The 14,422-nt window shown below is 45.3% G+C and overlaps 1 protein-coding gene across 1 annotated transcript in view; it reads left to right on the top strand.

Annotated features, from left to right (window-relative positions):
* LOC138480607 (collagen alpha-1(IX) chain-like) overlaps positions 1-14,422 on the top strand; it is a 199,179-nt gene that overhangs the window by 153,215 nt on the left and 31,542 nt on the right. The window contains exons 15-17 of the mRNA XM_069612310.1: positions 2,647-2,700; positions 2,788-2,841; positions 3,907-3,960. Coding sequence (XP_069468411.1) covers positions 2,647-2,700; positions 2,788-2,841; positions 3,907-3,960 — 162 coding nt within the window. The remainder of the gene's footprint in view (positions 1-2,646; positions 2,701-2,787; positions 2,842-3,906; positions 3,961-14,422) is intronic.

A 14,422-nucleotide genomic window follows, 5' to 3' on the forward strand; every position in this document is an offset into this window, starting at 1 on the left:
CTTGCAGTCCTATTCTGATTAGTTGAAGAGGGGAGAGGGAGGAAAGAGGAAGATTAAGGAAGAGGCTGTTTCAGTAATCCCGCCTAGAGAGGACCAGAGCTCTGGAGACATTGGGCCCCATTACGAGTCAGCCGGTCCGGAAATAACAGTGGGTGTGAACCCGCTGCCACAGTTGTTTCCGAACCGGCTGATCTCGAGTTCTCCAGGCGGGAGGTGTCACTCCTGCCAGGTCTGATCTAGCGGGTTTAACACCACCCGCCTGCAGGCGGATGTGGAAACACCAGCACCATTACAGCATGGTGCTGGTGTTTCCACTTCCCCATTCCCATGGAGTCCTCTCAGACTCCATGGGAATGGGGATTTACCAAATTCCGCCTCTGGAATTACCGGGTCACCGGGTTGTAATGCCCCGGTGATTCCGGGAATCACGGAGGCGGAATGGTAATACGAGTCCGGCAGTAACCTGCCGGTTTTTCCAGCTCGGTTACCGCCGGACTCGTAATGAGGCCCATTGAGTTTCTGGGGGAAGGTGAGGAAAGGGAGAATGCCTCTGAGGAAGTGAATGTGGGCCTTCTTGGCAAGGTCAGAGATATGAGATATGAAGGAGAGAGAGGAGTCAAAGATGGTATCCAAGTTTTTAACCTCACCTGAGGCTGAGGCGCGAGGGCCCAGGGAGGGCGGCCAGAGATTTTGAGTGAAGGAGGGATAAGGAGTCCCAATGAGAAGGACCTCAGTTTTACTGGCATTAAGGCAGAGAGCTGTCCAGTCATTTGGTCGACTACAAACTGGTCGACTGCAATTTGGTCGACGTCATTTGGTCGAAAACCAAATGGTCGAATTTTTTTTTATTTATTTATATATGTGTTTTGTGGGTTTTCGTGTAGAAAAAAAAAGAAAGAAAAAAAAGGGGTTTGGGGGGGGGGCCCCCCCAAAAAAACAAAAAAGGGGTAAAAATAAAAAAATAAAAAAAAATCGACCATTTGGTTTTCGACCAAATTGATTCGACCAGTTGTCCAGTCGACCAATTGTTTTCGTCCAAATGACTGGCAACCAGGCAGAGATCATTAGAAACACACCATGCCTGAATAGCAGTCAGACAGTCGGGAATGAGAGCGGAAGAAGAGGAGGAAGAGGAGGGAAGCTTAAAGGAGAGCTGTGTGTCATCAGCATAGCACTGGAAGTGAGGAGAGAAGGTGGAGATCAGGTGGGCAAGAGGGGCTAGGTAAAAGTTGAGTGGATAGAGACCCGGGGGAAGCTGCAAGTAGAAAATGAGGCAGAGGAGAGAAAAGGGCCAAATTACACTGGGGAGGGCCGATTTGAAAGGAAAGAGGTCAACCAATCCAGTGCCAGGTCTGTGATGCAGAGAGTATCACAGATCTGGTCTATGATGGTGGAGTGATTGACCGTGTCAAGGGCAGAGGACAGATCGAGGAAGATGAGAATGGAAGGAGAGTTGGAGTCAAGGTTTGAGAGCAAGTCCTCATGGGCGTTCAGGAGAGCAGTTTCCGTGCCTCTGGCTACTCGGAAGCCAGACTGGTGGTTGTGGAGACAACCAACAGATTCAGTGTGGTGGATTCATTGGGAGGTGACCAACTTCTCTAAGAGCTTGTCCAAGAAAGAGGGTACTGGAGGTAGGGTGGTAGTTAGCCAGACACGAAGCATTTGCAGGCAGCCTTTTTAGGAGAGTGTGCACAAGGGAGTGCTTGAGGGGTAATGGGAAGGAGCCAGTGGCAAATGAGTGGTTCCAGAACTCAGCCAGGGAGGGAGCGAGAGAGGAAATGTTGTCCTTGGTAATTCTAGAGGAGCAGGGAAGCACCTGTTTGGAGGAGTCTTTCATAGAGAAAACTGTCTTGGTGACCTCATCTGGTGCTATGGGTGAGAAGGAGGAGAGTAGGGGGTAAGGAGAGAGGGGGGCCAAGGGAGACCTGGGTGCCGGCGGAGGAGGGAGGGAAGTAGAGGAAAAAAAGGACAGGATGTCCTGAGTTTTGGTTGTGAAATCGAAGGCCAAGCCAAGCAGAGGGCCTGGGGAGGAAGAGAAGTGGAGACTGGGATAGGATTGGCAAGTTCCTTACAGATTTTGAAAAGTTCAGCCGTGTTGTTTGTGGTCCCAGAGATGCAAGCTTGGATATGGACCCATATCTTGGAGCAGATGGAGAGTCTGTATTGCCTTTAGAGCAGTCGCAGGCCGGTTTGCCAGAGGATGTGCTAGAAGTCCAGCACTTCAGTTCTGCAACTTTGCACTTGCGTTTCAGGGAGTCTAGTTTGGAATCATACCAACTATTGCACTTGGAAGCAGGCTTCATGCGGATCCTCATGGCAGGGGCAAGGGTGTCAGGGGTGTTGGAGATGGAGAGGTGAAGGTTAGCAAGGGCTGACTCAGTGTTAGAGTCGACAGCAGTTATGTGAGGGGGTGATGAAGGAGGTGGAAAAAGCCATTACTGTCACTTGCATCTTCGGTCGCTTTCATGTGCACTAGGCCACACATTACTGATCGTAACATGCTGATCTGGGCCCCGAGTTGGTAGACATTGTTATAGACAAAATGAAACAACTAGTGGTATACATGGCCTGATGAAGATATGCATGAACAAGTGCTGCAATATTATAAATTCAATGTTTTGATGGCACGTTCTGTTTTATTTTCAGGGCAATGTTGGGTTTGCTGGAATCCCAGGGTTTGATGGACTGCCCGGGAGGGACGTAAGTACAGAAAGAAGGACACGTACGCCCATTTGGCAGCCATAGAGTTGAGTGATTCATGGCCCCTTGTTTACTTTTTTATTCCAGGGCCCTCTGGGCGTGCCCGGAAGAGAAGGGAACATTGGAATCCTAGGACAAAAGGTAACACTACCCAACTGATTGGTCATCTTCAACCGTGCTGTATGTCTCCATGGTTTTAGTTGTATCTGATCACGATGTTTGGAGCTGGCCTACAGCTTAGAGATAGGGGTTTCAGTTTGAAAGGGGTACAGTTAATCCCACTTCCGGGGTGTATTATTTTGATACTGATTTTTAGAGCACCTCATCAGGGTCACTAAATACTGGGAAGCACAGGAAAGGTTACTTATATGACAGCAAATGACAGACAAATTGGTATTCAAATTTATAATGAAGTGTGCTCATGTCACAATCATTTCTGGCAACATATCTGGGTAAGTGGTGTAACGTGTTTAACGCATTTACAAATCTACATGCTTTGTTCCCTCTCTTAGAGCCAAGAAAAGTAAAATGCAATGTATTTGCAAGAGGTTTAGAGAAGACCACATTTTCCCCTAAAAGAACGTGCACAAGTAAAGTACCCAGTTTGAGACAGTGTAAAATGCATAGTATTCACAGACCCAAGACTAAGATTAGTATTAGTTGTGCAACATCAGTTGCCTAACATTGGTAAATGGACGGGATGGAACAAGCAAATTATCAGTCTGCATATACAAAAAGAGGGTGGTCAACAAAGGCAAGTAGAATGAGGGGAAACTCATGAATAGAACGCAAGGAACCATTGAGAACCATGCAATGTGATTCGTAACTGTTACTATGGCAGGCACCGTGGACTTCCCCGTGGTCTGCTCGCTCCAGTGTTGTTGGGTGGCTTTGTGTAGATAATTAAAGATCCACAGCCTGTCAGCAGGTTCATTGGAGAACCCTTCAGACCTGTCTCCCAACTCATTTTTTTATGATCAGAAGTTGACTCACGCTAAACGTCAGCAAAATGACCTCAGTACAAGTGTGTCGGGGACAGTCGTTTAAATGGAACCTACCTCTTCACTTTGTTCTGCTGTCTCTGGTGTCATGGATCCTCCGCTGTTAAAATTGTCATCTCCGTTCTCTATTCTTGCTCATTCACACAAGAACAATTTCCCTTTCATTTTCATGGAGCCAAATAAAACAATTCCACTTTCTTTGCAGGGTGATAAAGGTGAACGTGGTCCGCGGGGCCCACCTGGCAGAGAAGGGTCAATGGTAAGTTACAGAAACGAGTTGGAAATCTGCTCTGGCCTCAGTAAATGAGGACTTTGTTATGTGAACTTTCGGAAAGGATTATGGGACAGATGGATGCAGGTTAGTATATGTAAAATGTTGTAGCATGACCTGTTTGTTAAATGCTAGTGGCATGTGGTGCGGTTCTAGATATGAAGATCTTTTTAGTATATAGTGCTTGCTGTCACCATTTTTGACATTTTGTAGCAGTGTATATAAAGATTGTTACTAACACCCAATGTGATGATACTGCAGAGACTACATTCGGATTAAAGGCTAGTCGGCCATTTTGAGATTTTAAACTGGGACCTGGATGTGAATGCAGATCTTAGCAATACGTGCTTAACTAACTGGGCTGTTTGACGTGCACTGAGGATCATGATGAGGAGAGAGAGTAAAGTGAAAACGTACAATGCTAGGGACAGGATTAGAGGTCTACCGGGGAGGACTACAAGAAGCACAGAGTGGACCAAGTATCCCAATTACTCTACGAAAGGCTAATTAGTTAGAGTCGCAGATGTGCCTGGTGTGCAATTGTGCTTTCCAAATGAGCAGCAACTTGCACATTAACCAACCGTGAGATGTGCAGTGTGCCACCGAGGTTTAGCCACGGGATATGTCTTGCGATTCATGGCCCGTGGCCCGAACTGGACGCCAGGCATGCACTCTCTCCTTGCAATTTCCCAAACATGTCACCATATGGAAGACCAATGCCGCAACCGCTTCACATTTAAACAAATGTTTACGTTATTTTAAAACATGGATGGCCACCTGTCATCTGCGATCACATAAATATGCCAAACATTGTAAAAATAGGAATAGGTAAGAAAGGCCCACACCCCATGACTTCTTTTTCCAATTTGCTCTAGTTAGAGGACCTGATCACCCTTTGCTGTCTTTAACCGTGCAAATGAAGGCTTGCATGATTGCCATGAAAAATGTGTATATGTGTCCTTTTCCTTCCCCCCACTTTCTTCCTTCAATTTCCCCACTGGATCTTTAGGTCTACAAAATATTGAGATACATTTCGACACAGCAGCTCAAATCTGACACCTTTCTTAGATAATGGTGCGAGATGAGGCCATGGGTGCAGGGGATTGTGTTACTGTCCTTACATTCTTCAGGAACATTCCATGAACACTGCTCACAGGCCAGGTGTTTTTTTCCCCTCCAAGCGCTACTCTTTACTCAGATCTACTCAAGTGCATCTCGCCTTTATCCCAGACTGAATAATGTGCTTGTAAAAGACTTTGTCTGATTTTGGTTCCACCACTCAAATATGGCCTTGTATGAGCCCAGGTAAGTCTGGTAGGACCTTCAGAAAATGACGCATGAATATTTGCGGGTCAATGATCCAAGTTCCTAGTCACCTGTGAATTTTCCCAATTCCCTTTTGGGGGTTTAAAACAGGCCATACCCCAAAGTGCCCCCATGCCTCCCTGTCCTCTACTCCTCATTCTCTGCCCTTGCAACAAAACAAAAAGTGAACACTCTTTTCCTTTGTGTTCAGTGCAATCACACTGGAAGCAGAAAAACAAATTAAAGGCCCTCACTGCCCACTTTCTGCTCCCAGCAGGGCAGTGGGTCATGTATAGGTCCTTTGCTTGGGTGTTATTGTACAGTATTGGCCGGATCTAAAAAATAATATATATACAGTCATTGACATGAAACACACAATTTATCTGGATATTCCCTGCCCCAGTTTCATAATCAGGAGCTTTAACGTCATCATGACACTTAGCATAAACACACCCATGGATTAGGGGTAAATATCCCTAACTCCATTGAACAACGTTTAGTTTCGTGAAGGGTTTAAAGCAAGAAAACACAATCGCCCAAATGCACTGTTTATTACGAACAAAGTTTCCCTTTCTCCTAAAGTATATGAAATATGAGGACTTTCTTGAAGAGTGACAGTCGGCTTCAAGAGACTGCCCTTTCTCAGTGTCCATTGCAAAGTGCTGGACTTGGTTAATCACTAAAGAGCCTGTCCTTTCAATGTCATTGTAATTCTCAACTCTCTGTGATGGCATGGACCACACCATGTGCCTATCTGGACTCTACGAGGCCAACAGGTTCAGGGATTTCATCCGGGATTGTACCTGTTCCTGATTTATGTTGGCTTTGATCGTGTTTTTTTGACCTTATTGAGAGCACCTTTCCATTTGGCACGTGGTGCAGGCATCCTAAAGCATTGCCTTGACTAGTGGTTACTATGGGTAGGTGCGTGGGTGTGAGAGTGTGTGAGTGTGTGTGTGTGTGTGTGCACGCACACACATGTACACACACACACTTGGTCACATAGGATGAGCAAGCTCCCCCCTTTTCCTTGTCCTCTTTGCGCTCTCACTTTAGCCTCAGCCAGGCTAGGATGGGTAACGCCAAGGGATTTATTGTCAGTCTGTCCATATGTTCAACAGTAATTAGAATGCCACTCTCCTCTACCCGTGTTACTTTGTTCCCATTAAGAGAAGGAGTATGAGCTTGAGGAATGCAAGTGAGACCTCCTACGACCCAGCAGATTTTCATGACACTCTTTCTTGGTAAATTCCCTAAACCAGGAGAAAAAACCTGCCCAGCAGGTTCCTAGGGAGGCATACGCAGTGGTGCGATCTCCTGTTCCCGAATACCTATAAAAATGCAGGATACTAGGTATTGGAAAGGTTTTGTAATCTACTTGGAGGTTGTCCATTAAGAGGGCCCTTTTAATATGACATGAGCAGCTCTGCTAAAGAATGCAGATGGTTTCTAGGAACCTCTACCAGAGTTCTACAGGAAACAAAAGGCCTGTCCTTGCAGGCCATTCAGGGCCACTGGCAGCATTTCTGGATCTACAGGGCCATCTTTCAAAAGCAACTACTGTTGCCATCTTCTGGGCAGAGCCTGTGATCAGTGTGCCATAGCCCAGTGTGATGGTGAAGGTCCTCTAACCTATGTCAGAGCCTTTAGGCTATGCGGTGGGAATTATTCCTAAAGCCCATTAGGCCCTGTTGTAGCTGAGTCAAAGCGATCCACGGGAATCCGTGGAAACCCCTCTTTTTCACATCCATTTTTATCTTGGGGCAACCCATGTATCACAACATTCAGCAAACCAAAATATCATCTTTAACATCCTGCAGCCATAACCAAGCTCTTCCTCGGTACAGGCTATGGGAAATACCAGGATTCATTTGAGTTGCCTGATATTTTTCATCTGTCCGGAGAAAATTGATATGCCAGATTCTAACTTCGAACCTGCGCCGAAATCTTGAAAATAGGTTGTGTGAAGACCAGAACACAAGCGGGGCAATCTGCAAGAAAGTACAAGAAATATACACCAAAAGAGTTAAACACCTGAAGCATCCCAGAGTTGCTCACCTGCCCACTGTGTAGACCCCTCTCAGTGGTGGCACGCATCTGTTACCCCTGTTGTGCCCAAGACAGTGCAGGTGGATGTACAGAACCTTTATTATCTCAGAATAGATGATGGTCAATGTGGTGAAGATGGTCAAGGTGGTGCCAGTTGGGTGGGCAGGGGAACACAGTGAACACAGAAAACACAGAATAGCAGAAGGTTGATTATTATATTTATTTATTGATTATTATAATAAGTATGGCAGAATAGGAAGGCTCCTGTACTCCTGGTCTCTTTCCAAAATCAGTATGGATAAAACATATGTCATGAAACACATTCTCCAACATTTCCTATCTTTTCCTGGTCCCTCTCTGCCCAAACCATGAATCTCCATTTCAACATTATTAACTGGCTTCATTAGCTCAATTACCCCATGTCCCCATTCTAGGGAAACTTGTTTATATTTTGATATAATATAGGGCTCTTTGTGTATTGTATCCTTCTCTTTTACATTTGTCCTCGCTGTATGCATGTGAATACTGTTACATGTTATTACAGCACTTAGAAGTGGTAGGAATATAACCTGAAGTGCTTTGCAGCAACATGCTATCTTTCTGCCCAACAAGCACACCATGGCATTAGGGCTCAGGGTAATATGGTACTTCTTACCACTTCTGAGCAGGATGTTTTCTTGCATTTTTAGGGATACAATGGAATCCGACACCGCTCAGATGTGGCATTATGGATGGGTCAATTCCAGTTCCCTTTTTCATTTTTGTGCTTTTCTCCTCCATGGCCACCATTGTCACTGATTTTGTACTTGTCCATACAAATGCCGTCAAAGCTCAATTCATGTTCACACACACTGGAATTGTTCCCAATGGCACACAACATATTCGAAATATACCCCATTTCAACGTGTCAGTTTCCTCAGGAGCCAGGAGATCACAGGAGGGGAAGCCTCGGGCAGGCGGCGGTTGTGCATGGGGTAGGACAGTGTTTTGCTCCCTTGAGACATTAGTAACATGAGAACATCAGGGAGTTGTGTCCAAGTGGGAGTCTTATAGTGTGAGTGTGGTATGCAACGAGCGTTCACATTGTCCTTAACGAGTTTTCACTACAGATGGACACTTCAATCCCATGCCGAGATGGGGGGAAGGTCTGATTTCCTGATTGGTTAGAGACCCTTATCTTGGCAGTGTAGAACTTTTCTGAGGGTTCTATAACTGCCTTTCGTTAGAAACTCAGCTGGTCCCTTTTGAGCTCAGCTCCTGTCAGTGCCTTTTTTGCAGGTCTTCTTGATCAGAAAAAGAGCTGGTGGTGCAGAGGTTCTCCATGGAACATAATTCTGAGAATTAGCGGGCAATGAATTACCTATTTGTAACTACGTAGCCGATTGGAGAAACGGTTTAGTTAGTGAATCGACTGGAACTGCTTTGTCAGACCATCTGAAGAAGTATTTTCTTGGAATTGTTAATAGAAATTTGGTATTTTTCTACCGGAGAGGGAAAAGACTGATTTGATCTCAAGTTGTAAACATCACAAGCTACCCAATATGTAATCTTCCATGCCACTCTGTTCAGAGGCCTATGCACTTAAGGTGACCAGCACAACAGAAGCAAGACGTATCTTGTTGTGCATGCATGTGTGGTGAATTCATGCAGAAGCAGCTGGCGCTTGTGCGTGTGTGCTGAGAAACCATGCAGGATAGCCCGAGAAATTAGTGTCTCCAAGAAAACAAGTTTTGAAGCTTCAGGCTCGCATAAGGGGAACATATTTTATACAGAGCATGGGAGTGAGAAGTGTGCATCGATCCGTGAGTGGACAATTAAAAAGAAGAGTTACAAGTTTTGCTTTTTTCCTCTCTTTAAGTGCCCAAATAACGGGATATTGGAGATCCGTCAGAAGGTCGCCCTCAAGACATCTCAAAGCCTATCAAGGTGTCAGACCCTGGCAGCGCAGGCAACCTAAAACGCTTTGAAAAAAACTGGATGACATCAATTAGTTAATAGGTTAGTGTAGGGTTAGATTAGTTAGGCATAAACATCACAATATAAAGTCTGATGGGTCAGTGCTCCTTAAAGACTTTCAAGGAATCCAGAGCAAATCGTGTTAGTAAAGGAATAAACCTTTGTAGCAGAAACAAGCTATCTGACTCCTTGCCGCTAAACTGTTAGCAGAGATGGTTGGGGTAAGTCAGAGGTTTGGGGTTGGGGGACATAACAGAAGATTGTAAAGTTTAGTACTGATAGTCATTTTCTTTTTCAGGTCATGCATGAGATTCTAGTGAGAACCTAGTCTCTATTATTCTATCACATTTCTCTTTCAGGAGACATAGCAGGAATAGATTAGCAGCACTGTTCAACATGTCTGTGGGGTCTGTAGCTTCTCCTCCTGTCAGGTCCCATGGTTTGGGGATTCACTGGTGTTTGGGTTATGGAGGGTGTATGTGTTAGGAGAAGGGGCAGACCGAGAATTGAATAAAATTAGATGGGTGTGCTAGAGAAGTAACCCTTTTAAATGATTTTCCTTGACAGTCTTCCTTCAGATGAATAGACTTGTTTGAAGCCAAGATGGTGAGGGAGGAAGTGAAGCGTAATTGGTTTAGGGTAAATGGGGCTGGAATTTGGAACACAAGTAGACATTGTAAACTGCTTTTCATCTGTGCTATCTAGAGGGACGGCTCCCCCTAGATCTCCTGATAGTTTAAGATGAGACCATATTTCTAGTAACAATTCCAGAACAGTCAAGAGAAAACAGTGAAATTTCAAAGGACATGTTCCATGAGATAATGGTGGGGGCACTGTGATCAATAGACAAGGAGCCAAGCGCTTTATAAGAGAGAGATTTTAACTAATAGATAAGACAAGAAGAGGAAGCAGCTTAACTGTGTTGTCAGATGCAAGCAATGCAGGTCTGTGTTCATTTCTAAAATAAAGCAGAATTTTAACATGTTCCTGCGTCGCCAGATTAGCAAAGACAGCTGTGCAGCTCATAAAAAGGTCTCGGCATGGAGCGTTCTGCAGTGTAGACTCAGCGTGGGCTAGTAACCGGGCCGCTGTCATGGGAATTCACCAAGTTGAGGCTGCGCAAGATTGGAGAATTCAGCATGCAGAAGCTGGAACTGCACAGCACACACAATGTTCTCACACCTTGGAGAGCAAAATCTTGATTCTAGCTGAAAGTATTCTAAGATACATTTAACAAATTCTGCTGTGCATGCTACTTCCCCAGTTCTCACACAGCTCAGAGTGAGATATCCTGCCTACTGTTATTACGTCTACCTGCTGCAGCTGCCTCGCCTGGTAAGGCAGCTCTATAAAAAAAAACTCTTTGATATGCCAATGGGAAATGCATCAGAAGCAAGGACTATAGAAGCAGGAATCCTTATGCAATGGAAGGTGAAGCACATCTGTTGTTAAGATATGTGCACTACAACATAGGACAATTGTAGTTATGGCAATGAGGCATTGTTAAACATGCAGTCGGTGAATGACTAACTTAGCTAGTATCTGGGGTATCCGAGGAGTTGGACAGATTTAATATTTCTCATTTTTTTCCCCACACTACGGATGTCTGGAAGAAAGAAGAGTGTCTTATTTTATTATTTTGTCCCAATCCCCTTTCCTTCAGGTTGTTGTGTGTGTATGTGGCTTAGTACACAGTACTGAGTACTCATGGGGAGTCTGGGGGGCCAGCATGAATCCTGCAGAAATCAAGCAACCAGAACCCTGACACCACCAACATAAAATAATCTGATGATGGTCGAAGACAATTACCCACATATTCATTTACAAAATGGAAACTTGCCACTGCCATTGCTCTTAATCTTCTGAGTCTAAGTTTTGAGCAGGTACCTTCTGTGAAACCTACAGTTTCATTTTTCAATTCAAATGAAAAGGTCCTAGAATCAAATAGGGCAGTGGAATGCCAGTCCTCCTTCTCCACTCAGCACCTGCTGCATAACTATGCATAGTGAAGCCATTGGCCTGCTTTGAGCAAAGAATCCCTACCCTCTATGGCCTCGTCATCCTACCAATCAAGCTGTGCTGATGTTCTGTGCAATTTGTTGATGTATTAAACACCCTAAATAAATAAATATATAAATAACTATGTAAACATTACACATTACTACAAACCAGCTATTTTCCACTGGCCAAAATGTTCCCTGTGATGTCCTAAGAGTTGCATTAGATTCAAGCCCTTTCTTGTCAGGCCTGGTCAACCGGACAAATAAAGCCACATGGTATGGCCCCAAAACCCTTCAAATGGGCAGTCTTGTAATGGAATATGTTATGGTTCGGAATTAGACATTGCAGTACAGTGTTTGCTGGCATCAGCAAAAAGTTAATGCAAAACCCAACAGCTATTGTTTTACCAACATGCCAGAAGGAGCCTACATTTCTGCAGGTCTTCACACATTGCACTGCTTGCAGGTGACCCAACAAACATACTGTAGGTTCCTTTTTTTAACTCAGAGATCCATCAATGGCAAGGTCCTAGACTGGTACTGCCAGCTACCAGCATCTGTGAGCTCAAGTGGCAGCACTACCTGCGCTATTCCAGAAGGTGCTTCCATGACAGAGCGGGCTGAAAGACAATGTCGGTTTTGCTGCTAATTTATGGAACCACATGCTGCTGGTAATGCAGAAATAAAGGAAATGTATTTCTTTAAAAAGACTCACAAAATCAGATTGAAGGCACCCATGGTGAGTAAAAAGGCATGAGAGAAACAAGCCAGTGAGAGACTGCTGGCTGACGACCCTGCTAAGTAAAGAGATTGGTGGCAGGTACAGGGCTCCATGTAAAAGCCCTGGTTTAGGAGCAGATGCAGTGAGACTATGGCACTGCGGGGCCTTTTATTGTTTTCTGCTTCTTCTACTTGAAGGGCACCGACATCAACTTCACAACAAACAATGACAATGTGGTGAACTTACAAAAGTTTCTGCAACCCACAACTATGAACAAAGCATAATCATGCAGTATGTTAACAGAAGGGTTGATCATGCAAAACCATGGTCCATAACGTTGAGAGATTGTTTCCTTGGGAGCTTTGTGAGAGAGTGCTTTCTTCCCACTCTGCACTTGTCCATGGCAGTGTTCAACCAATACACTCCCCTGCGGCAGCGAGATCTGGGTTACATCTACACCCAGGATTTCACCAAGTGTGACAGAAGCACAAGAGAAAACATGCACCTGCTGTTCTTTAAGTGCTGAGTGTACCCAACAGCACCTGTTGAGAAGAACTAGGGTGACAGGCTCAAAACAGATAAAGCAGACTGATACAATTGCAAATACATCTTAGTGAAATAAAGATAAGGGCTTTTCTCATTGGGACCCCTGCTCCCGCTTTCCCACTTTCGCCGTGACCGGCCTCCATTGGCACTGCGCTCGCACCCACGTGCGAACCAAGAAACCTTTGGGTCATCTTTGACTCCACTCTCTCCTTCTCCTCTCACATTTCAGACATCTCTAAAAAGTCTAACTATCAGCTACACCTCCTCAGAGGTACTCTACCTTTTCTCACTTTCCACAGAGGCTCACTGTCTCCAGAGCCCTGGTTCTCCCCAGGCTGGACTATTGCAACAGACTCTTCCTCAACCTCCTTTCTTCTTCCCTGCACCCTCTGCAACTCATCCAGAATAGAACTGCAAGACTTATCCTTGGCCTCAAGCCCAGGGACCGCATCTCTCCCGTGCTGAAATCCCTTCACTGGCTCTCCATGGCTGCAAGGTTCAAATTCAAGACCCTTTGCATTGTTCACAAGGCTTTCTGGGGCCTGGGACCTACCTAACTGCAATGCTGCCTTACCAAATAATGTCCCTCATGAGCCCTCTGCTCATCTACCTCCAACCTTCTGCGAGTGAGCAGGTTCTCAAGCAGAGATTTGGAGGGAGATCTTCATCCTTAGCCGGTGCCTCCCTCTGGAATAGCCTCCCTGCCGCCCTCCATCTTGAGAAGGATTCTCCTCAACTTCCAGAAACTCCTCTCCCTCTGCCCTGCTAACCTAGTTATCTGTTTTCTCCCTCTCTCCCTCCTCTTCCTTACGGCATGCTGACTGGCTGGCGGGTGTACCTCAGAGTCTCACTGGCCCCAGCACCCCACCAGTCCTCTCTTGTACTTGCCTCAGGGCCCTACACCCCACCCACCCTCAATGCACTCGAGAAATTAACCCAAGAGAGTGCCTCTCTCTGCACTTACCCCAGTCTCAACTGACTGGGTGCACTTAATCCTCCCCCCGCCTCTGTTCATTTGCTTGATACATATGCACCGCGCCTGAAGATCGTGTGTCTGTTCTCCCCTGTCTTCACCCCTTAATTGCAGAATAGCCAGCAGGCCTATTTACTGTTTCCGAAACTGTAACATCTATTTTTTACACACTTACTTTTCCTGTGCTGACTATTATCATCTCAGAATTTCAAGGGCTCTGAGTGACTGTTTGTTTTTTTCCCCCATGTTCCCACCCTCCTTGAGCACTTTGAAGCACTTGCCTTTGTATGGGCACTATATAAATAAACAATACCATACCAAAGCACAAGAAACATCACAATGAAACAACATAGATCGTTGTACCTGAAGATCTCCATATACCTGAGCTGGAGAAGCACAAACCCCAGACAAAGAGAGGAAATCTGTACACCCAAGACATAGACCTGCAATTGAAATAAACAAAATACAACATAACCTGACAATATCACTTCAATATCGGGAGGGAGGGTAAGGAACTCTACTGTCTGCTCTGGGATGTGACCCATCATTGAAGCCAATAAAAAGAGGCTCAGCCAGCGCTCCCGAGTCTTTCCACCTCTGCTTATAGTAAGCTAAAAACCATGTGTCTTTTCAAGATATCTGGCTTAGAAACCAGAGAGATACACATGCATAACACTTATGAGGGACAGAAACACACGCTGCATGATCTGCATGAGGTCCACAGAGCGGGAATCCTGGCACCACATGCATTAAAGGGACAAAGCCTGGCGTGGATCAGGGACCAGATTTTATTTTAAAAAATACAGTAATCCAGGAAATGGTTGGAGTCAGGCTCTTGCACTCTGGATATCTTGGTCAGTAGGCCACTGAGGAAAATAACCTGGCAATGGGTCTATTGGA

This window comes from Ambystoma mexicanum, chromosome 5p (genome assembly GCF_040938575.1).
Source record: "Ambystoma mexicanum isolate Mex_15411 chromosome 5p, UKY_AmexF1_1, whole genome shotgun sequence".
NCBI classification, from domain to species: Eukaryota; Metazoa; Chordata; class Amphibia; order Caudata; family Ambystomatidae; genus Ambystoma; species Ambystoma mexicanum.